Source organism: Ooceraea biroi, chromosome 7, assembly GCF_003672135.1.
Source record: "Ooceraea biroi isolate clonal line C1 chromosome 7, Obir_v5.4, whole genome shotgun sequence".
In the NCBI taxonomy this organism is placed as follows: Eukaryota; Metazoa; Arthropoda; class Insecta; order Hymenoptera; family Formicidae; genus Ooceraea; species Ooceraea biroi.
In genome coordinates this window covers 10,782,522-10,805,566 of record NC_039512.1, presented here as the reverse complement: position 1 = coordinate 10,805,566, position 23,045 = coordinate 10,782,522, and the positions used below count along the sequence as shown (strand labels likewise).

The window sequence follows — 23,045 nt, the reverse complement described above, 5'->3', positions numbered from 1 at the left end:
ACATCTCCCTATTTCCTCCTCCTCCTCCTCCTCCTCGTCCACCTCCTCTCCCATGACTGCCAGTTTACAAATTACTTTGAAAACTGCGGAAGGGATTTGAATATCTTCCTCATTCGTGCGCTCGAGTTAATTTCAAAGTTAAAATTGAGGTAGTTGTTAAAATTAGTTTAGCATTATTTGTTAATCGTGGTATTATTATGAGATTCGATCTGATGGCAAATCTGATGTCCGCTTCAAGCACTTGCATTAAACGCATCCGCGGGTGTCTTTTATACATTTTATAATATTTTAGATACATAGTTACATTTGTATTCATTTTTATACAATCGATATTTATGCATTTATACATGTAAATAATATATTGTCGTTAAATTATACATTTTGAAAAGTTCTTGTCACAACTTTGGGTATGTTAAATGTTTTAGCAATTTATCGAAAAAGGGAAAAAGACGCGTTCTCGTCAGGAAGAGGAGTATTTAATTTTGTCAAGTCAGGCTTTCCGTCGATTCGCCCCGTTAATTGCACGTTACTTCTTTAATTAAAGAACTTTTCTAGCTTCCGAAGGCTCAAACTTAGTTCGCGCAATTCATGTGATGTATTGTGTGTGTAATAATGTTGAAATAATACAGAAGGCCTGAAGAGAAATTCTGCGGAATCCTCATTTCAATATCAAAAGGCGCGCTGCTTTATGTTATTATCGAAGAATCTAATAGTTCGTGGCAATATCAAATTTAAACAACAAACTTTACCTTTATATCATATTTAATATTTTTACCATGTTGTTTGGTCAATAAATATTAATGCAAGCGTTTTGAATGAGAGGAGAATAATTTACAAAAATTGCGCAATCTGAACAGAATAGCAGGAACGTGCGAAGTATACAGTTTCGATATACAGGATTTATTAAATTATTACAGCTAGTTACAATACGAGAATACACGATTTTTACATATACAATATATTATGCATTATTTACTCCGTGCCATTTACTTTACACACACGTACACTTGCATTCTCTCGCGCGCATTCTCTCTTTCTCTTTCTCTCTTGTTTACTAATTCTCTTGTAATCTCTTTTACATACAAAACGGATTATTCACGAATGAACAACGAACGATCATGAACGAGACACACGACTTTGTTGCTAACTAACAACGCGCAGCTTCAATAAATAAATCGCCCCTAATGCAATGTACAAGTCTCAGCAATAATGACCTTTTCGTTTTCTCTCTCTCTCTCTCTTTCTCGTTCTCTTTCTCTCGCTCTCTCTCTCTCTCTCTCTCTCTCTCACTCTTTTTCTTACGCTTTAGACGTGTAACAGCTGTAACGAATCACGATACTTGTACACATCAACTCGATTATACTAATTATAGATACACTCTCAGGATGAGCGCGTAATCTCTTTTTTCTTCTTTCTTCTCGATTTCCTTCCTTCCTTTCTTTTTTTTTACTCTTTTATTCCATTAACTTATACCATCTACTATTATGCACGGTGCAATTAATTAATCACTTCTGTCCTACGATCGAACGATGCAAATATGTTTCGATAACGGCGCGTCCACAATTTTTGTCGAATTCGTTTAACTACAATGACTCTACCTGCACGGAAATGTAATTTTCTCGACGAAACGAAGGAGAGAAACGTGAGCTACCCCGTGCGAAGTCTTTCACATTAAAGAAGCGTGATCATCTGCCTTTCTTATCGCGATGACATTAAATATAGAGCGTCTCAAAAAATCTCGCATAAAAATGTTACATTCAAAAAGGTTCGAGATTCCAGGTTCTCTCTCTGCCAAAATATCAAATACGCGATATCCGGTATCATGTATCAATAGTAGATTTTACATGCATCGTATGTAATACAGCAGAATAATTACAATTCGAGTTTCTGTGCGTGTGTGTATGCGTGTGTATGTAGAAAAACAATGCGTCTCATGGAACGATCGAAATTCGATAAAATTGGCGTATTTTTTGTGTAATCTTGTTCACATGGTTTTGCACATTGCAAGAAAACAATCTCAGTATTACAGTTACAGAGACGGCACCCTTTATTGACTTTTAATTATTTCTCTCTCTCTCTCTCTCTTCTTCTTCCTCTTCGGTTTTGTGCGGTGTAATCCTTTTCTGTGATTCTTTCTCCACCGGATGACAATAAAAACGTTAACGACCTATCGTTGCGATCATATAAAAAATATGCGCGCGCCCGCAGGCGAATATAAAATATACTCTCATTGTACAAGCCTGCGCATGTACACACTCATACGCGTCGATAACAAGTCTCGTTTAAAACGATAATCGAAGTGTCGACGTTTCAAGTTTTATCTCTTAATTAAATAGCTACGTTCGTTGAACATGCACGTTTCTGCTTAACTCGCGAGCAGTTGAAAAGATGAAGGGACCTTCCAGGCAATTTGCTAATTGCGTGCTTAATGAAATAATTAATTGAGTACACGAGTGGTACATGATTAATCGTTATTTCTAATTATCGTATTAATTGCCTTGAAAATGAAAATAACATCGTTGTACGAAAGTCTTAGAAATAAAATATGATTTATGATGCTCTATTACAATTTATTGAATTTATATTGATAAATTATAAATTTCTGTTTATATATTACAAATTTTTATATAAATTTAATCAGTAACAAATAAGTGTTTATGCAAAATCGTATTTTCTTGGAGGGAAAGTCCCTTTTAAATATAATTTACTCTCGCGATTTTCCAAGAAGCATCTTTTTCAGAAAACGGAAATGTCTGCTTTGGTATGAGGAGATACGGTCATGTTCACGACGCGCGTTTAAACGTGAAATAAACGCGCGACGAGAACACACACGCTTGATTATATCTCGTCTAAATACAGTTTGTAAATGCTAAAGTAATAAAAAATACTATTTTTCCATTGCCTCCCGTGTGTATATATATATACATATACATGTACAATGCTGCTTACAGATTCTTTATGCTTCTGCAACTCGCATCATTTTACTTAATGTCGCCGTTAATTAATCTTCGTTGCCAACGTGAATCGCCCTCATCGTTGACTTGACTTTCTTTAGATTTACAAATCAATAGTCAGTAATGTATCTCGTCATCTTTAACGTATGTGTGTAAAAATCCATTATTAAAGTCTAAGAGACTTAACAAGTTACATGTTGCATATAATACCACCACACTCATATAATCACGTAAACACAATAACTAGATTAAATAAATAATTACCGAAAAATTATACGAAAAATAAAATGATACATTAAATAATAATTATATGCAGAACAAAACGATAAATAAAACTGGCTTTTCGAGTTCAGACAAGAGTTATCTGACTTTACAGGAATTCTCACAAAAGTGACGAGATGCAGTCGTTTACGATTTATCATGACGTTGTTGCTTATAGCGAGGCTCGTCTGACGATTATTTCGAGTTTCGTCGTGTTGCAGCGGAAAGAACTTCACGTCCGAGGTTTAATTAGGCAATCGATATCAAACTGCTGAACGATTCACCTTAAATACGAGCGAGTCGGAAATGTACACACGACATTTAATTGCAACGCACGAGAATCGAAATGCTCGATGCAGTCTCCGGGATCGCGAGCTGATCGAAGTCGATATTTAAGATTGAACGTTGCGACCGCCAATCAACTGAATCGTTTAATTGAGTGGTCGTCGAATTAGAGGACGTGCAGTGGATTAATATTACAAAATCTTACAGTGTTACCGATAAGTTCTACAAATTATCCATAAATACACCTACGAATTGACATCTCCGAACGCCATCTTTTCATTATCCGCGCAACAGTTTGGCGAGTACGCGATGAAATTATTGCGTTAAACACGTCTAAATGGACTGTATTAAATCTTCACCCCTCATGGATTCGCGGGACAATTATTTCCCATCCTCGTTGTCGTGGACCAGGTCCAAGTATTGCAGCATCTTACCCCGAATAAGCATACAAAGCAACTACTTCTCTTCCGTGCGAATTACGTAACACGTAATTCTTTTGTAGCAACTAAATTGCAATCAATTAGTTATTATTCGGGTTTGACTGTCATTCGCGCTAACTCCGCGAAATTCCTGCACGAGGAGTGAAAAAGCGTTAAAGCTTGACTGCTGTGTTGCGCAAACGATAATATGCGATGCACACACAATAATATACGTATTTATTGTTTGCATTGATAAAACAACATCGGTGATTCGAAAGCGATAAAAGCCTACTTCTTACGCTGGTGTAACTTAAAGACAGTGTACTGGCCGTGCTTGACAAATTGCGAACACTAAAAGCGGCCGCCCGACTCAAAGATTCTCGCGTGTTCGCATTTCGTGTCGGAACTCGATATTTGATTCATCGCTAATTAATTGAATTAAATGGCAATGTGCTTGTCAGCAATTGATTAGCGATTAATGTTTATTAAATTGAAGCGCAATTGATTAGCTGATAATGATCAGGTTAACTGCGAATTTTATTCGTGACGGTTGAAAGATAAAACGTAGCGAAATGTGGAATTGTACACCTTGCAGCCGCTTTGATTCGTTATTAAGAGTTTTACAATAAATACGTTATTGGCTAGATTTTTGGATGTTCTTCGTGAAATCAGTCTTCGCTTTCAGAGCCAAAGCGTGAAATGGCGACGACGTTAATGAAAGATTCGTGAATGCCAACCACGCAACGCGTCATACTTCTCTCGCAAATCAATATCACCACGATCAAATGACAAATACAAAACAATTAATTAGTTGTTGCTCGATTATTCTAATCTAATTGTTCGATAAACAATGCGCAGAGTTTCTCCTCCCTAAAACAAAAAAATAACACGAACGTACAGTTTTGCTTTAGGGAAACTTTTACTTCCGATGCAATCTCCGTCTCTTCGATGATCAGTAAAAATGATTGTTGAGAAAAAGATTTTCTCGTGATGCCACTTCCAGTACATGTGATATTTGTTTAGACAACATGAAAATCTAAAGTTGCTCACAAAAACGTGAACAGCTCACAGGATTTTTGTCTTATCTAATAATTTTTTTTTAATTTTCAAATCTTTTTCGTATTCTTTTCATATTTTGTACGTTTAAATTTTGAAGTGTCCCGAACGATCAAAATGTACAACGTTTTGCGTTCGAAGATAGCAAATACGAGTATAACGACAAACTTGAACGAACTATTCAAGTTTGTTGCTGCGACATCGTCGCTATTGGCATCATCAACGTCGTGCGGTTTCCGGTTTGCGTGCGACATGGTGGCGTCAGGGTCACATGATCGAGTGAATCGAGACGTAAGGCGTCGGTGGAACACGGTCAGGCGTCTGTTTCGCCTTTCAACCTTAGACGAGCAAAGTCCTCGAAGATTATATCGTCGTCGCCGTCCGCCTCTCTGAAAACAGCCAAAAGAATTAACAAAGTGACCCAAAACTGCATTTCTTTTTAAATTTTCTTAAACAGATGAAGATAATTATCCCTAAATTTTTATTTTTTACACACACATCGAATAACTTAAGAGATATTCAGATTTTATTCTCTCAAGAGTGACTTTTTATTAATGATTAATGACATTTTGCATCAAAATAAGAAATGTTTGTGAATATTGCTCATGAGATTTGAATATTCCATATTTTCTTCTCGCTATATATACGTAGATTTTTTAAATATATTTTTATTATATCTCTACTATAAATATATATTTTCTAAACAAACGTTATAAGAAATGAATAAAGTAGACTAAATTACAAGAAATCCTAAATTAAGATCTGTATTTTGAATTACTCACGTATCCAATTGGATGAGGTTCGTGTCGAGCGAAACTTCGCTACTGTCAGTTTTGTGCGTAGGGCTTGGTCGAGCTGTGGACGGCACTGGTTCCTCTTCTTCCGGTTTCGGGTGCATCAGGATGAAGGGCAGTTCCGCGACTAATTCACTATTGATTCAAACAATAATAGCATCAGATAATGCAGAATTCAATAGTTTCTAGAAGCTGTGAAATCTTCGAGTCCTTTAAAACAATCTTTATTCTATAGACACTCAGAAAAATAGAAATGGAAACAATTTTATGAACTCTTAAATCTACGAGGAAGAAAAGGACTTGACAAATGCATCTTAACTCTTTAGATGTTGACGAAGCCCTCATAGGCATAAAAATACATAAAGAAACTGTAGGATTTTCTTTTATTTTAAGTTCTCCGATCCAAACGCGCTAATACGGGAAAATTGGCAAATTGAAATATTAAATATTGAAACTTACCCTCCCAAGGCGCCAAGGCAAAGTTTCACTTTGACTTTGTACTGGACAATTATACCGAGGTTTTCGCGCTGTGACGGGTCGACCACACTGCGAATGATATTCGTCGTCATCGTCAATATTATATCGCCAAGGAATAATATTAATACTACGTAAAATCTCATGCAGAGTTAGCTGTGCAACTGCATCATGCAACAAGAGGAAACAACAGGAAGAACGATACGGATTAACATGATTCATTAAGAATTAAGAAAAAGCAAGAAAGCAAGCAAGCAAGCAGCATTTAATTAATTGTACATTTAATAACATTTGTTTATGTGAGGCAGTAATTACGTATATATCCTCTGACGAAGTAATAAATCTACAACTGTGCGGTGGACGTAAGCAAGGTTTAATTTCTCTATGCAAGCACAAATGCGGTGGCGATGAAATGTTTGCAAGCACAAGCAAAGGGAAGATGGGATCTTGATTAAATAATTTGCTCCAGGTACTTTGCATCCTAGATCTCCTAGATTCCAGCTCTTTAATCCTTTCGGCATCATTACATCATATACATTATATATGTTTGCAAAATTTCTATTGTTAAAAGAAAAGTAAATAATAAAGAAATATTTTATTGCAAACTGTTATAACTATTACGCAAAATAGCTTTAATACTGTATCGCGATAATAGTTCTAATCATTATATATTATAGAATTATTTTAAATGTCCCAGTTCCTTAAGAATTGTTAAATTTTTAATTGAATATACTATAAGAAATAACAAAATGCTAAATGCACTATTGACATGTAATTGCAAACTTTGTTACAATAATAATGAAACTATCGTTATTTAAATCGCGTTAAACCAATACTGGACATCCAAACTACGATTACAGAGTAAAGTTTTAAGCTTTACCAGCAAAACGAAAATTCAAAATAGTGATCGAAAGGATGAAAGCTCTCGGATCTCAGCTTCCACGAGTACCAAGGTTCAGAATTTTAGAGTTTACACTCTGCGGCACGATGTGCACGATGCAACCTGTTGAATTCTGAAACTCCGGGGAAACGTAAATCTGAATCTAGTGAATTCAGGACGCAACACGGCAGGAAGTTCCGATGAGCCTCAGTGCGAGATTCGCAAAATAGAATTACACGTCGCTCGAGAGTGATCGAGCCGACTCGCTCGTCGTCTCGATCGTACGATCGTTGAAGGAAAGCTTTGTTGCAGGCAGCCAACAAGTATTTTTCCGGCCATCACGTGAAAAGCACTGCGGACGAAAATGGAATTCCCAACAGGCGTGAGCGGCTGCGTTTGCGTGCGTGAACGACACGTACGTGTAAATAACTGCCCCCTCTCGCATTTTCGTCCCGCATTTAGCGCTAAACGTACGCGTGCTGTACGTTTGAGCCACGTATATTGATCTTATTAAAAACACTTTTTTCTTTAAATATTTAAATATTTTCTATGCGTGCAACTCTTGGGAGATAATCTACTGAAGAATATTCTCTCAAGAATATTATATTATTATACAGGGTGAGGCACCTAAAACAAGCCACCTCAATATCTCGGCTGTTATTGGTGATAGAAAAAAATGTGTCAGACCAAACTTGCATGGCTTCGAGGGACACATAATTTGTTCTAAATACTTTTTTATTAGGTGGACGCGTAGAGGTAATATGAAGGTCAACTTCGTTTTTTTAAATGGTATGATATGTTTTTTTACGTACCATCTAGTAGAGCGTTTGAAGATGCGCACATTGATCTACGGGTCAAAATCATTCAAGGTTACTGAAGGCCAACTGCAAGGGAAAATAATTTACTTTATATTGCCTAAAGTTCTCTGCTATTAAAAATACTGTAAACTCAGAAATGAAAAAGTTCTAGCCCTTAGAAATTTTTTCTTTTTCCGCGAAGTTCTGAGTTGTTGTTATCATTATTTTTTATATTGCCTAGAGTTCTCTGCTATTGAAAATACCGTAAATTCAGAAATGAAACAGTTCTAGCCGTTAGAAATTTTTTCTTTTCCGTGAAGTTCTGAGTTGATGATATCATTATTTTTTATATTGCCTAGAGTTCTCTGCTATTGAAAATACCGTAAACTCAGAAATGAAAAAGTTCTAGCACTTAGAAATTTTAGCCTTCAGTGACCTTGAATGATTTTGACCCGTAGATCAATGTGCGCATCTTCAAACGCTCCACTAGATGGTACGTAAAAAAACATCATACCATTTAAAAAAACGAAGTTGACCGTCATATGACTTCTACGCGTCCACCTAATAAAAAATTATTTAGAACAAATTATGTGTCCCTCGAAACCATACAAGTTTGGTCTGACACATTTTTTTCTATCACCAATAACAGCCGAGATATTCATGTGGCCTGTTTTAGGTGCCTCACTCTGTATATTCTTATTATATTCTTGTATATTTTATAACATACACTCAGGATTTCTTTCAAATATTTATTTAAAATCTTTCAGCTGTGCAATCAATATTTTTAAGTCCACAAACGAAATTTACTTTAATGTCCGTTAACAAAATCAATCTCAGAAATTATTTGCTTCTTCACTGCATATACTATCTTATAGTTTTATAAAGAAAATATTACATAATACACAAGAAATGGAACAGTCAGGAATTTCGCTGTCCACAAGTCATTTTATGAAGTATTACATTCATTAAACTGCGGAATCTCGAGCTTTTGCACTTTGTATGGCATGATTCTCGGAATTCCTCTTTCCTGGCGCTAAATGCGCGACTAAAACGCGATACGACACATCGATAGCTAGGCGTGTCTGCGTGTCGCAGGCTCTCAAGTTCAGGCATCGCGTTCTTACAGGGTGCTGGACGCCAAATTGGTGTCCTCGTGTTTGAGTTGGCCGTCGAGGGCGAGCCCCCATTTATCTTTGTTGTTGGCCAGGAGGGGTGTCAGGGTGAACACCTTGCTCAGCGTGAAACCCGGACCCACTGGGCATCCCTCCCTGACATTTGAACACACAACCAGCATGAGTGTCAAGGCGCGCCACGTGCTGGACCGAAATCTCGCACCGGCCGATCCATAAAATTAACACCGCCATCGGCAAAACACGATAAAAAGTACTCGACAGTCAGCGTCAGTAAAAATTGCTCAGCAGTCAGTAAAAAGTACTCGCGTACCCTCTCAATATTATCGATATCTAATATTAGCTGTATCGAAAAATAAATCTGCCTAAATATAAATTTTAGATATTCCATTTAATATTATTGTAAATGCATATAAAAGCTATTTGATATTACTCGGCATAACGCTCATATTAATATTCTGATTATCACTTGATATTAATCCGACATTTATGTAATGCACCTCTGTATCCAAACCGCGAAACGTTGGATAAATAAATAAATAGATTAAATTAATATGCTTCTCTCCATCGTAACACGCATACATTTGCACACACACGCACGCACATCATGAGGTAACACGATATATCAGCTTGTGCGCTACACTGCGATACACACTACGATTACGATAGACGAGAATATGTAAGGCGAGAGCTCGACAATCCTGTACTTCAGTGCCCGAGGGAAATATACAGAGTGTGAAACATTTACGTTTATGTGGAGAAAAATTCATTTGAGGGATCCAGAAACGACTCGAAGAGGTTTGGCGGGACAAATGCGATTCAGAAATCTCAACAGAGAAAAGGAGAAACGTGGAGAAGAAGAGGGTGGAAAGACGAGGGTGTGTATGTGTGCGGAGAGAGGGTTTGCGGAGGGATTGAGACCACCACCGATCGAGATTCATACGTAATTACAGGCCACCGCGTTAAAAGTCCCCAGCAAAATACTCAAGAAAATACTGCCATTCCACTTTTCTTGCATCAATGAAAAAAAAAAAGAAAATAAAAATCAAAACAAGAGGCTGGAAAGAGGCTTGTCATTTCGGTTGTTGTAATTTATTTCTTTTTCTAATGCGCTAAGCGCAAGAAATAAAGATCGAAATAAGAATGAGAAACTATAATATCTGAATAAAGTGCAAACAAATCAAATCTTTATTCTATTTATCTTTTTCTATATATCTTAGCAGTTTTAAGTCCATAAGCAACTCATTTTAATCATGTTATTATATTCTGTGCCCAAAACTATTTTTTTGCGCATGTCGCTATTAATAAAAATGTAGTATGTTTCTCCTAACACATAAAGCTTAAGAGATAAAGCAGATTATAAACTAATCTGATTTAATTAAAAAGTTTCATTCTGGATCGCGTTTCGATCCAGTCTTCAATCTTGCTTTACTCTGTCAAAACCGTTTAAACATTCGCCAAAAAGAGTACTTTTCTAACTTTCAGCGACTTTCCTCTCAGTAACTTCATCTGTTCTGAAAAATTCGATATCACGTCACCGCTGCTCTTCATTTTTATTGCACTCGGACACGACGCGAGTTCCCATAAAGCGCGTGCGTTCGCTACGCGAGATATCGTCGTGATTACAACTAGCGAGAAACGACGCGAGCCATTTGGCCAAATTCCAGCCTCCATCGTATTTTCTTTTTCCTCCAGTAATCTGGCAGAGAAGAATGTGAGAGATAATAATGTGGGAAATAGCGAGCTCTTGATCTCGCACTCACATTGTGCTAGACGCGAGATTGGTGTCCTCGTGTTTAAGTTGACCGTCTAGAGCAAGGCCCCGCTTGTCTTTGTTCTCGGCAAGCATCGGTCTTAGAGAAAACACCTTGCTCAGGGTGAATCCTGGCGATACCCCTATACTGCCAGTGCAATCATCTTATTTTCCTGCTCGTCACAGTCCTGATTATCGCGCGTTACCGCGCCATCACGTGCTTAATCGCTAAAACTTTCGTTACAGTCCGAAGCTCAAACTGGCCAAGTGCGCGTGACCTTTCGAGTCCGGAAATCTTTAAACCGGCCGACTGACGTGATCTTGGATCACGGATCATTAACAACGCTGAATTAATCGTGTGTTAAATCAAAAAGTTTCAGCTATGATCCATCGGTTAGTCTCGTCACGGTTAACAAGCAAAGTAAGAAAGATCCTCTCACTTTGTAATACCTAGATTTACAAAATTTTAATCCACAAAATTGAAATTAAAGATATACTTTTTTGACGCTTTTTCTTAAAAGTTTAACTCGAAAGATATTTTATTTAAGATTACCGAAAACTTGATTTATGGAAATGGAAACAACTAGAATTCGGTTCTTGTAACTTTCACATTTATCATCAAACCGCACGTCTCTTATATTAAACTAGCCGTTTATCGTGACGCATTTCTCGCCAGAATGTGGTATTGTCGGAGCCCTTGATAAAGGGCGGAAGATAACTAGCTAGGGAATACTCACTCGCTCTCGGCCTCGGCGACGGTGCATTTGTATTGCGCTGTGGAGAACAGGCAGATGTCCGCAAACTGCCTAACCGACACTTTTATCTTTTTCACAGTCCGGTTGCTATTATTCGCTATGTGAACGTTCACAGCTATATTCTCGCCATGATGATAGAGTTCCTTATCGAGGGAGGCTTCCAGATGCAGCTTGTTCGGGGACATCATGAACTCTTTGCTGACTTCCACCGAAGGCTGCTCGCCTTGCTTCGACGGCGCATACATAATCTTCCTAATCGCCAGCCTTACGCAACTCCTATAAATTCAGTCCCGACTTAATGTCAATAAAATTAATAATATCGATAGAAAGATATGACTTAATAAATTACAGTCGACGTTTTCATAATTAAATATATAAAATATTTTCATAATTAAATATAATATAAAAACAAACAAAATGATTTCTCTTATGTATTAGGAAAATTCTGCATTCGAAATAAGAACTCTCCTCAAATCAATCTATTTTAAATAGAAAAATACTTTTCTCAAAGTTAAACGTAAAAGTTAAAGTTAAAATAAAATTCCTTTAATATCAGGTGAGACGTATTTTAATTTAAAACAAAGAGATTCTTTTTTTATTTAATATGATTCATACCGTTTGTGTGGTTTGTCATCCTGTGTTTCGCCTACGAACGCCTTTAATTCGTAATCGACGCCGCAGGGTTTGCCGGTGTCGCCCGGCGCAGGTTGCAGGGTGACCGAGGCAGGGCAGTGCGGCGGTAATTCAAAGTAAAACGGATACGCGTTGCTGCCCAGCTTCTTGATCAGCCGTTCCTGCAGCCGCGTCAGCTCCCGCGGGGGTGCAGTCCCCGGCACCACTGGGTAAATTTGCTCCGCCGCGAGGTAGAGGTCCTTGCGGAAGGTGAGCCCGAGGACATCCAGATCCTCTCGGCCATATTTGAATGCTGCGAGGACGTGGCCGAACACTTTCCGGTCCTTTATGTAGTCAGGATCGATCAGGACGACCCCGTCTGGAGAGACAGAGAGAGAAAGAGAGAAAGAGAAAATTGCGAAAATTATTTATTTATTATGAAACTGAAGAAAGAATTTTGAAATTGAACAAATCCGTTTGCATATAATTGTTATTTAAAAAAAATAATGATGTATTCGCGAGACGTCTGCTCACGTCATGCTTTACGCGTTTGAAAGTGCAAAGAGGGTTAATTATGATCGATACTTGCCGATGGGATCAACGTGCGTGATGTGATCGACAAAGTCTCTCTTGCCGAGATAGACCGTGATCTTTCCATTGAGGCTGGATTTCTTGAAAACACGAGTAGCCTGTCGTTTATTGACACTATCTATAGTGTCCATCGCGCTGATCTCGGGCCTGGAACTGGCCCCTAACTCATTTGACTCCTCAGTGTCCGAAAAATCCGATTCAGAACTCTGTCAACAGAGATTATCCAACGTTAAGTTATGTACTTGTTAGGAACTGCATTATATTTGATTTATCCTAATGTGAAATTATCATGTTATATTGATTCTCTCTCTTTATTATGTTGTTATGCATGTACTGTTATAAAATTATGGAATCACGCAGAATTGCAGAATCCAGCTATTTTTTTTTCTTTTTTCAATGTAACCACTATTCAAAAATTCAAATTCAAAACTTTTGCCTTTGAATTTACCTCCATTACATTCCTCGCTAATTCACTCATTTCGCGACACAGGATACTTCTATCTCATAGTTATTAATTAATTACTAAATACACAGTGCATTATAAATGCAGTCACGGAATACTAACAGTATTTAATCTGCCGTTGAGTTACCTCAAATTATTTAATTTAACTTAATTTAATTATATTTAATTATATTCAATTTAATTTAATCATATTTTTTTAAACACAGGTATCTGTTTGAATCTTTCTTCTTATACATGTATACATGTCACGCACACGTTCGATTATTTATTTTACGTAACTTGAATCGCGAAAAGCAATAATGATTTATCTCTCTTTTTATTGAAAATATCATCGCAAAAATCACAAAATTTGCAGGTAGATTTGCAATCCTCGATATATATTCCGCCGAGATAAGTGAACTGTTGACACCAAATGAAAATTACGCCGAAATGCAATTATATCGTAAATTCGCGGAGCTCTTCGGGACAGAGTCAAGCTTGCACTGAACTGCTCCGACGAATGGATGTCAATTTCAATCTCGGCGCTCATATAATTCTTAATACGATAATGCCCGTACAATAAATTGTACTCGCGGGGTTTTGCACGCCGCGTGCCGCTATCGGTTACAGATGACCGAATGTAATACGAGAAGGATTTACACTGTGAGTGTAACACCAGAGTATCGCTTAACCGCGAACAATGTTGCGAGCTGCACGAAATCGCTGAAAAATCCGTGGAAAAATAAAATTCGAAATTCTCGATTGTTTCCTCAACGCACGTGTTGCAGGCAAACATCAATTCTCTCGTTTTCAATTATCGCGAAATATTAAAACGTTAAACAGAGTGCCAACGTTAAAAGCAAACTTTGCTCTGAATTAATCGAAGCGTAAGATCGCATTACCAATTTGCACTTCCGAGGCTTAACTCAACTTAACTTAATAGTTTCCCGTTTTAATCGCTGATTAAATTTTCCTTAAGAGAGAATCGATACTAAATACGTTAAGGTGAAGAACAGTCAATTTCGCCGGATAAATATACCCCGCTATTCGGTTCCTTAGATGCCTGACACAATTCTGTCATTCAATCTAATTTTTATCGCAACAAGAGAAAAGAAAGAAAAGAAGGATTTAGATGTCTAATTTATTATAATTTTTTATTTCAGCAAACGCGCGTTTTGTTTAATCATGTTTAATCATGTTTAGTGGAGAATGTACGAGATTTTATGATCGTGCGTGCATCACGTCGGTATAACTAGCTCAAGAGAAAGAAATAGGGAACTCGCGTAGAGGCATTTGACGTCATTGTGCCAAATGTTATCGCACGGAGCACCGAAATATATATGCTTTACTATCAATCTGTGCGTCACACAATTCGCAGGGACTCTCAAGCTGCATATCGCGATGATGGAGCGACAATCGAGCCCGAAGCATTGAATTTTAAGCAAGCCTCGTTTGCTCTAATAAGAATTCAAATTTCGTTTCGTGCAGAATTACAGCAATCAATCTAGATATTATTAAAATGGAAAATCATTGAATCATGTCGTTAATGATTTTATATGTAAAAGAAGGCTGAAAGCCTCGAGAGTGTTTGCATGCAACGGAAATGTGAGAAGGCACTGTCCAGTTGCCGTTTCGTTATTCTCGACTATCAATCGCGATTATATACCGGGCAGACAATAGTCCTCCGAATGATTCAGGGCAAATTTTGCATGCCGGGTCAATGGACGGAAGCTCGCCTTACGTTTCATTTGACGTCACACGTATGTTATCTGCACGCCCTGAAATAAATGTTTGGCACTACCGCCTGAGCAGGCACTCGCGGTCGTTATCGCGATCGACCATAAATCGAACAGTCGAGAGAAAGAGAGCGAGAGCAAACGAGCGCGAGAGAGAGAGAAAGGCTAATTGCACCCAGAAACATAAACTGATTGATAAGCTACAATTATATCGGTGGAAAATCGCCTGTTCGGCAATAACGTTTTCCACGTTAAATCAGATCAATTCACAACGGCAACGTTATACGCTACATCCCACCAACATTTGCGCGCGCGTGTTGCGGGGCGTTCTATTAATATTTTTTCCGCGATCTCCGTCCATCGTGCGTTCATCGTGAAACAATAGTGCGAGTACGAGAGAAAATCGACGGATGAAGAAAACGAATTCGCGAGCGTTCCGTGCCATTTGTTCTAATCCTGCTCCATTTCCACGCGGAGATTTAGCTCGGTGCAGGGACGATTCTGAGAACCAGCGGATAAAGGGATCGCAGATTAAATAATTTAGCGCACATCGCGCAGCATGTCCGTCGGCGGTGCGATCGTTGTGCTTCCGGTCGCGCGCGCGAGCGATCGGAGTTACCATCTCGAGGATCGCTCGTTTTCCAGTTTTTCCGGGTTTTCATGATTCTCATCGTTTCCGCGGACAATCCGCCGTTGTGCAACTTTTGCACTTTTTTGCCGATGCACCCGCAGCGGCCGTTCGCGCTCTGGACGACAACGGAAGCGCAGAAACGAGAGCTGCTAGCCACTCGCGTTGCATCCTGAGCCGGTCGCGGCTCCTGTACCATCAAGCGGCGATTCTATAACCGGGCGCGAAACTGTCGGGAATCACAGTGCTCAATCGCTGTTGACGTCATTATTCGATTTACCGGGTGTCGCCAGTACACGCTCGCACGCGGCAGTTCCCCGCAGATCGAGGAAACTCGGCGGTTCCGGAGCCATTAATCAGAATGCAACGAGATTGACGTCGGTTGCTGATACATAGCCGGGACTCTTGAGATTAGACAAATGTCGTGTGAGTCACGACAAATATGAGACACATGATATAACGAATGTGACACACATACACGAGTCTGTATAAATATATACGCGTATTCTTTATCGTGATTTTTTATATTGAGCTTTATATATCTTGTACATTCACGGAGGATGTGAGAGAAATGTTTGAAAAATTAAATTTGAAAAATTAGTCTTAGTCTCGTTAAGACTTCTGCGTTCTAGATAAATCACATGGAGATTTCCGAGCACCCTGTATACGTTTATGAACGCACCGTGCGTACACGAACGTTCAGTTTTCGTACGACGAGACGTTCGGCAGGTTGATTCTGCCGGAAATAACGTTATATACGCGAAGCACGCATTAGTCAACGCAGAAGCGGAATATACACAGTGTCCCGTAAATACTCGCCTAGCAATGGTGAATAATTTCTTTTCCATCACGAAACTCTGAATAATCTCCACATGGGTCTCTGATTTTGTTAAGCGTTAAATGTAATAAACGCAGAAGCGCATACATTCGTATTTATTCAATACAATTAATGCACGTTCCTCGCTGAAATGATTGCGTAACAATTTCCACGGGAAACAATCGTATGCCATGTCAAAATGAGGCTTCATTTTTATTAAAAATTCCAGTCTCGATATATCCAGTCTCTCGGGCGGCACTTTCATCTGTGATTTTAATTTCGGAAACCAATGGCAGGCGTATTTCTCATTCTCGTCGTATTTTCATATTAACGTTCGACCTGGATTCATGCATTCTTTGACGGCGTGGGAAATTCAGCGGCCAGGCGGGAAATTGTGTCGGGAACTTTGCGCGCGTACGCATATATACACACGTGGGGACCGAGGTGGGCGAGCCGCTATATTGCACAATTTATTGGCTATTATCGGGAACGCGCATATTGCGGACGGACCATGTTGCAAGCTTTTGCGTCGCGCGAGATGGGATGGTTCACGATAAATGATAAGCAACGTTGTAGCAGGATACGAGTATATATCGCGTTATTTTGCGGTGTACATCGTCCCCGAAATTACGGCGCGATGAGGCGATCAAGTCCTTTTAACGTTAGAGGAAGGCGATGTCAATTTATCAGATCTCTCCTTGTTTTCGTGTTTCTCGACAAATTCGCAACTGATTAAGAAATATTTTACTTAATGTTCGCAAATAATGTATTATTTATACATATGTGTATACCTAGAGATAGTTGTGTTATTGATATTAAAATTTGCAAACGTTAAATAAGTATTTATTATAGTATTATATGTAAGTATTATAAGATAAGAGTATATATTTATAAACTTTAATTAAGTATATATATATATATATATATAATGATAGAAAAATCTTGCTATCGATAAAGAAGCAATCGAGGAATTTATTGATAGTTACTTTCAGTGATTAGACCGTCTATCTCTGGATGTTCGTCATCGATTCGCCATGCTGAAAGTGAATTCGCATTTACCGCTTATATCCGGATATATGCTTTAGTACGTGATTGGCAGCTATCGAATGTCACGTCGAAGGTCAACAGGTAAGCGTCGCGCTCTTTTTCCAACTAGCCAACGATCCCAGATACCCTTGACAGAGTTTTATCAGAAGGCGGTATCGCCGGTGGAATTAAAGTTTCTTGCATTTATTTGAAAATGTTAACGTCTCATGTTTCGCATATAATAAAATAATTAACATGCGATTTAAAAATTTTATAATTAATTAAATACGTAATGTTACGTAATAAAATTGCTTGAATTCCGAAAGTCGTTTCATCCAGAATCGGCGTATTTTCATCTGAATAGAAGAAGATTCTGCAAACCGTTCAAGTTGGAAACGCCCCATTAAATAAAGCGGCCGTCGGATTTTAAGGAAATGTGATCTGTTGCAATTGGCTGGAGATTTTTTTCAGTTTCGCCTCGAAGAGCAATCGTGCCGGCAGGGACGAGCTAACGAAGTTAGCGCGTAATTCCGCGCGATTAAACTATCCCGGATTAAGTTAAGGCTCTCGCGACTTCACAGAATACGAATATCGATCGGCAATGTCTGCCGCGCGTGAGCTTCGACCATCCCGTCGCCTCCGGTCGCGATTTTTAACGGTAGAAAATTGCGCGACGAGAGTAAATTACATCTGGGAGAACAACAACACGTCGCACATTAATTATCGGAAAATAAACATTCGGCGGCAGCGAAATTACGTGGAAATATAAGCTTGAGGGAAAATCGAGCTCGCACTTAGATGTAAAGTGCGTCTTGCTTGCGCGACACATAAAAAGTAAATTAAATTTTATATAAATTAAAAACAACTGACTGTATAACGTTATTATCGCAGATGTAGCTGACTTTTTGCAGCTAAAGTTTCCTCCGAGTTTCCGCGATGAATAATAAAAGTTGGCACGTCACCATCATTAATCGTACTCGAATGCGCAATTATGCAACTGCGTACGACGAAGAAATAACGGATGCATGAATACGGCAAACTGTTGAATTTCATTCATGGCAAATAGTAGTAAATGCACATTTACTGAGCAGCATTAAATCGATATGCTGATCGCAAGCACGTCGTGCTTATGCACCGAACCAGTCGCTCTAAACTGCCTCATTTACGGTCTGTCTTTAGCGATCTGGCTATCGATCATCGATATAGAACGCCAAGGACGTAGATGTAGTTCGTGATAATGAACGATGCGAGAAGAAAAGCGCGATTCACGTTTTTATTCACGTCGTTGCAAGCTGAGTGCATTTATCATCGCTGCGAATGTACCGCGCTGTCGTATGCGATCTCGCGCCGCGTCGCCCCGTAAACGGAAGAAGTGTAGAACAACGTGCTCCCAGATGAAGAGAACATCAAGTACCTTTATACAAACACGCGGGCATACAGCAGAGATGTGGAATCGATAAATTGAGGAAAAACACAAGACCGACGTACATACACGTGCACGCATATACATATAGAAATCCAGAGCGTATGAAACTTTAATAAATATCGGGGAAGCGTACATACATACCGGAAAAATGTAGAAATAATTCAGAAGAGGGAAACACGAAGAGCGCAAAAATGAAGCAGCCCTGCCAGTTTCTTACTTTCTATTTTATTATTCTCATGTTTAATGTATTTTTATGTTATATAATACATTTATGCGTTAATTTTTTTCATGTTTCTTTCCTCTGAACTGTGAAATGCAGAGGCGTAAAAAAAAAGCTACAAAGAAGTCGACGGAATATAAAACTGACAAATTGAAAACCGGTAACCGGTTCAGAAGTTTATCGCTTTGTTTATACAGCGACACGAGCAACGATGCAAAGCTTTATATAATGACTTACGTAACGCTTACTTAATAATACTTCTTTAATAATGATCCAATCGTCGTGCCTTTCGCTTCGCGATTGTTTCCAAACTAATTTTTCATTTTTAATCAAACACTGCGTGTCAGATTTAATGACGCATAATGACGCTCGATCCCCGCGCAATCGTTTATCGCAGTTCGTTATTTACTTCCTTATCGCGACGGGATTAAGAAATTCGTTTAAGTCATCCGTCCGTGCAGGAACAAAAGGGGCCAGAGCGAAATTGGATCGCCAACAAGATTAAATAAACGGGCGAAAAGCGCGTCTATCGCGCGTCATCGCGCTTTCTTGAGGAGATTTATCACGACGATAAACGGCAACGATCTTTCTACGGAATCAGCCGATAACGCCGATAGCGATCAGAGCCATCGTCAATCCTGGAAGAGGGTTGTGCGTCGCCGACGCATCGGTGCACCGGCAGTGCATTTTCCTGCACGTTGCGCAATTAACGTGGAAAAGCGACGGCGAAAAGCGAGAGAACATCGATAGACTCGCGCGACCTGTCGACCTGCCGGCCGTTCGATTTCCGATACGCGGGTCAGAAACCACACGATTGTGGATGCAGTATTGATGATGTTTCGCTTGATAACAGGGTAAACGTACGTCCCGGCCCCCGTTATCGTGCGCTTTCGTCGAGAGGAACTCGCCATCGATAACGATAATCGCGCGACGCATCGCCTCATCGCATCGCATCGTCGACGTGCTTTTATAAATGAGCACTTTCGGGTGAATGCACGCCGTAAATTCATCTCGTAAACAAATATCTAAATCCTCTTCCCTTTCCTCCCCGCGCGGCCGCACGACCACCCCCTCGACCACCATCTACGCACAAACGCTCTTTGCGGGAATTACGACGACGTCGTTGTAATAGCAATAAAATTCCTGATACCAATAAAATCGCACGTACGGCATATATGTGCTGACATTATGGTGTAATTTATGTATGAAGCCACATTCGAGCACTATTGTTTGATCCTCCGTTGATACTGTAATTCCCCCGAGGGGCGTTAAAGCGAAACAGATGCATTAATAGTAATAACGCGTGGATGGTCCGAGGAACTTAAATCGACAACACACAGTATTGATCAGCATCGAACTGATAACGATTTATTATTAATAATTTGCGGCCGATGATAACTTACCAAAATAAACCGAATTCGTTTATTCTGACGCGCGATAAGGTGCTCGCGATTAGATTAATCGGGCATTCTACCAGTTACTCGTTTCACGTGAATCGTCAGGAGACATGCGCAAATTAATCAAACATTATATATTAATTAATTAATTAATGATCAGTGTAATTAGCGTTAATTAACGCAAAGGTAAAAGCAAGAGGAGGACTCGCTCGATGTCAGACGAAGTCTTCGATAATGGATTGTCTGAATGGCGTGCGATCTTCGGAATGTATTATTATGATGCGTCTATTATAATGACAGATGAGGAATTCCTTGCCGACTTCTTCGCACATTCCATTAGGCGCATACAGGGTGTTCCAAAATCAGCGGATATCTACGAGTAACATTCAAAACTAGCATTCGCAACTCGCAAACTTTACGTAACCGCCTTCCAATTTCATTGCACGCGTAAAGTACCCAAAATCCTCGCAATAAATAAACATAAATAATTGTACATATTTTTTTAATGGTGTACTGATTAAATTCTGAGATTAAATTCCGAAATTTCAGCATCCATGATGCTCTTGCGACTACCAGAATGCTTTCGGGAAAGTCTACGGGGTTTCTCTCACACCACTCCGATCAGTCTGCTCCAACCGGATACGCGATACCCGATTAACGCCATAAACAGATCGCTACCGGTCCGGACGCTCTTCAGACGGTAATCTCGCAGCCCTATCCAGACGCGTTATTTCCACAGACGCATGGCGCACAACTAGAGGAATCTGCGACTAGAGTAATTGCAATTGTGGCATCGTGAAATACATCATGATCACCGCAATTACATCGTGCAATCATCATATCGGGCAGCTTTATTTTCGACTCGCGGTTGATTGATTCCCGCGTGTGTACGTTCCATGCATGAGATTGTTGCGCAAATCTATCTGACCCTTGACTCTAGAATGTCTCTGAAATGCGAGACGTACTTTCAACCGCTTTGTGAAGTTCGCGCAGGCATCTCCGCGAATCAGAGAAAGACGTGAAATTTTCGCTCGTAACTTCGTCTTCGTTCATCAACTAAGGCGATGCCTCCCCGAGGCATTTCGGAGTCGCGGCTCACCCGGTGACATTTAAATCCGAGTGCCGAGTTCAATCCTCGGGCGATTTTCCTTCCATTTTTCTCACGCGGACGTGCCCCCGCGGGCACCCAACGGGGAAAAGGGAAGGTGGCCCTCAAAGGTTAACGACTGACTGTGTTTACGAGCGTGCACAGGTCACTCTGGTTTTTCGGGGTCGCGCCGGTATCCCCGGAATTCCGGCTGGCTGACGTTCCGTCGGAATGACTCAAAAGACGAGCGAGGAGCGACGGAGCGATTCGCTCTCTCGCGTTTCCTTCGCGCCCGTAAAATCGAGAAGTGCGGTCCGCAAAATTCCTCCGCAAAATGATTCCGAACTTCAATTCGCGGACGCGGCGGATACGACGACGGAATCTCAGAGCTCCTGAATCCGCGTCTCGGGATACACGGGGAACGTTTCCCGTGTTCCCACAGGAGAACAGAGAGAGAGAGAGAGAAAGAGAGAAAGAGGGAGCGAGAAAAAGAAAGAGAGATCGCTCAGCTCGCGCGTGTCGCAGTCGATTCGATCGCGGCCGATTTGCAGTTGACGAGCGCGGGAAGTCGGACTCCCCGGCGGGGGTTCGCCGGGTAACGCGCGACGCTCGGAGGGCACCCGTCCCGTGACCCTTACCTAGAGGTCCTCGGTCGTCCGCGCCGCAGGCCCACACCCTCTTCTTCGGGTGATCCGGAGCTGTCACTGTCGTCGCGGCGCGACGCGTCGCGACGGCGCGACGCTCCCACGCCGACCACCCCTGCAACTCGCCCTTGCACTCGCGCGTGCTACGACGGCGGCCACCAGCGTTATTCGTCACGGCGGGTCTCGCGCACAAAGAGGATGATGCTAACTGGCTGGCTGCTCATCAGTCGGAAACGCGCACCGCGACCCACCGTGGTTACTGAACCGGAGCTGCGAGCACGTCGCGCGACCAGAAACTGGAGCCTACTGCGCCTGCTGGTCGTGCTCGGGTCCGGAGGAAAGTCCCCACTTCTCCTCATGTAGGTTTTTGCCTGAACTCTAGGCAGGCAAGGGTCTTGGACTTGTCCAGAATCTGAAATGAAATGATGGGATAGTTTTCGATTAGTAAAGGGAAAACATCGGGATTCTGTAGAAAGTGAGGGTAAAGACGGTTCTTGGTTTTTCCTGGGTTTTTAGTTCGAGATGATGTAAACTTGTCCAGAGTGAGGGGCAATGAAATGAATCCATGAGAAAGTTACTAGCAGCAATGTTCTCTCGCGTGTACACGCTTAGGTGTTGCCTTTAAAATGAAACAAGCAGGTATCCAAGATTGGAGTGGAGAAGAATATATATATTTTTAAAAGACAGTAAAAGTTCGACAATATGTAAAAAGAGTTTATTTCATTTATGTTTGTTTAAATTCTAAACAAGTACTTTAAGTCACACACATACACGTTGCTTCGATTTTCCATTATGTTATCAAATTAAACTTTATGTTTCATATGATTAAGGGTTATTAATTCAGAAATATAAGATGATTAG

General features: G+C 40.2%; 1 protein-coding gene across 5 annotated transcripts; it reads right to left on the bottom strand.

The window, feature by feature from the left end:
• Nucleotides 1-881: 881 nt before the first annotated feature.
• LOC105279882 (beta-arrestin-2) lies at nt 882-22,334 on the bottom strand. 5 transcript variants are annotated; one of them, XM_011339984.3, is made up of 9 exons: nt 13,210-15,437; nt 12,760-12,967; nt 12,174-12,549; nt 11,541-11,834; nt 10,814-10,951; nt 9,045-9,188; nt 6,229-6,315; nt 5,758-5,904; nt 882-5,364 (listed from the first exon to the last, which is right to left on the bottom strand). In XM_011339984.3, exons 1-9 carry the CDS (start codon nt 13,237-13,239, stop codon nt 5,289-5,291), a joined length of 1,500 nt encoding a protein of 499 aa, XP_011338286.1. In that variant the 5' UTR covers nt 13,240-15,437; the 3' UTR covers nt 882-5,288. The 5 variants fall into 5 exon arrangements, with proteins under 5 accessions (XP_011338286.1, XP_011338283.1, XP_011338282.1 ...); XM_011339981.3 differs by lacking the exon at nt 9,045-9,188 and having other exon boundaries at nt 13,210-15,430; XM_011339980.3 differs by lacking the exon at nt 10,814-10,951 and having other exon boundaries at nt 13,210-15,254.
• Nucleotides 22,335-23,045: the final 711 nt, after the last annotated feature.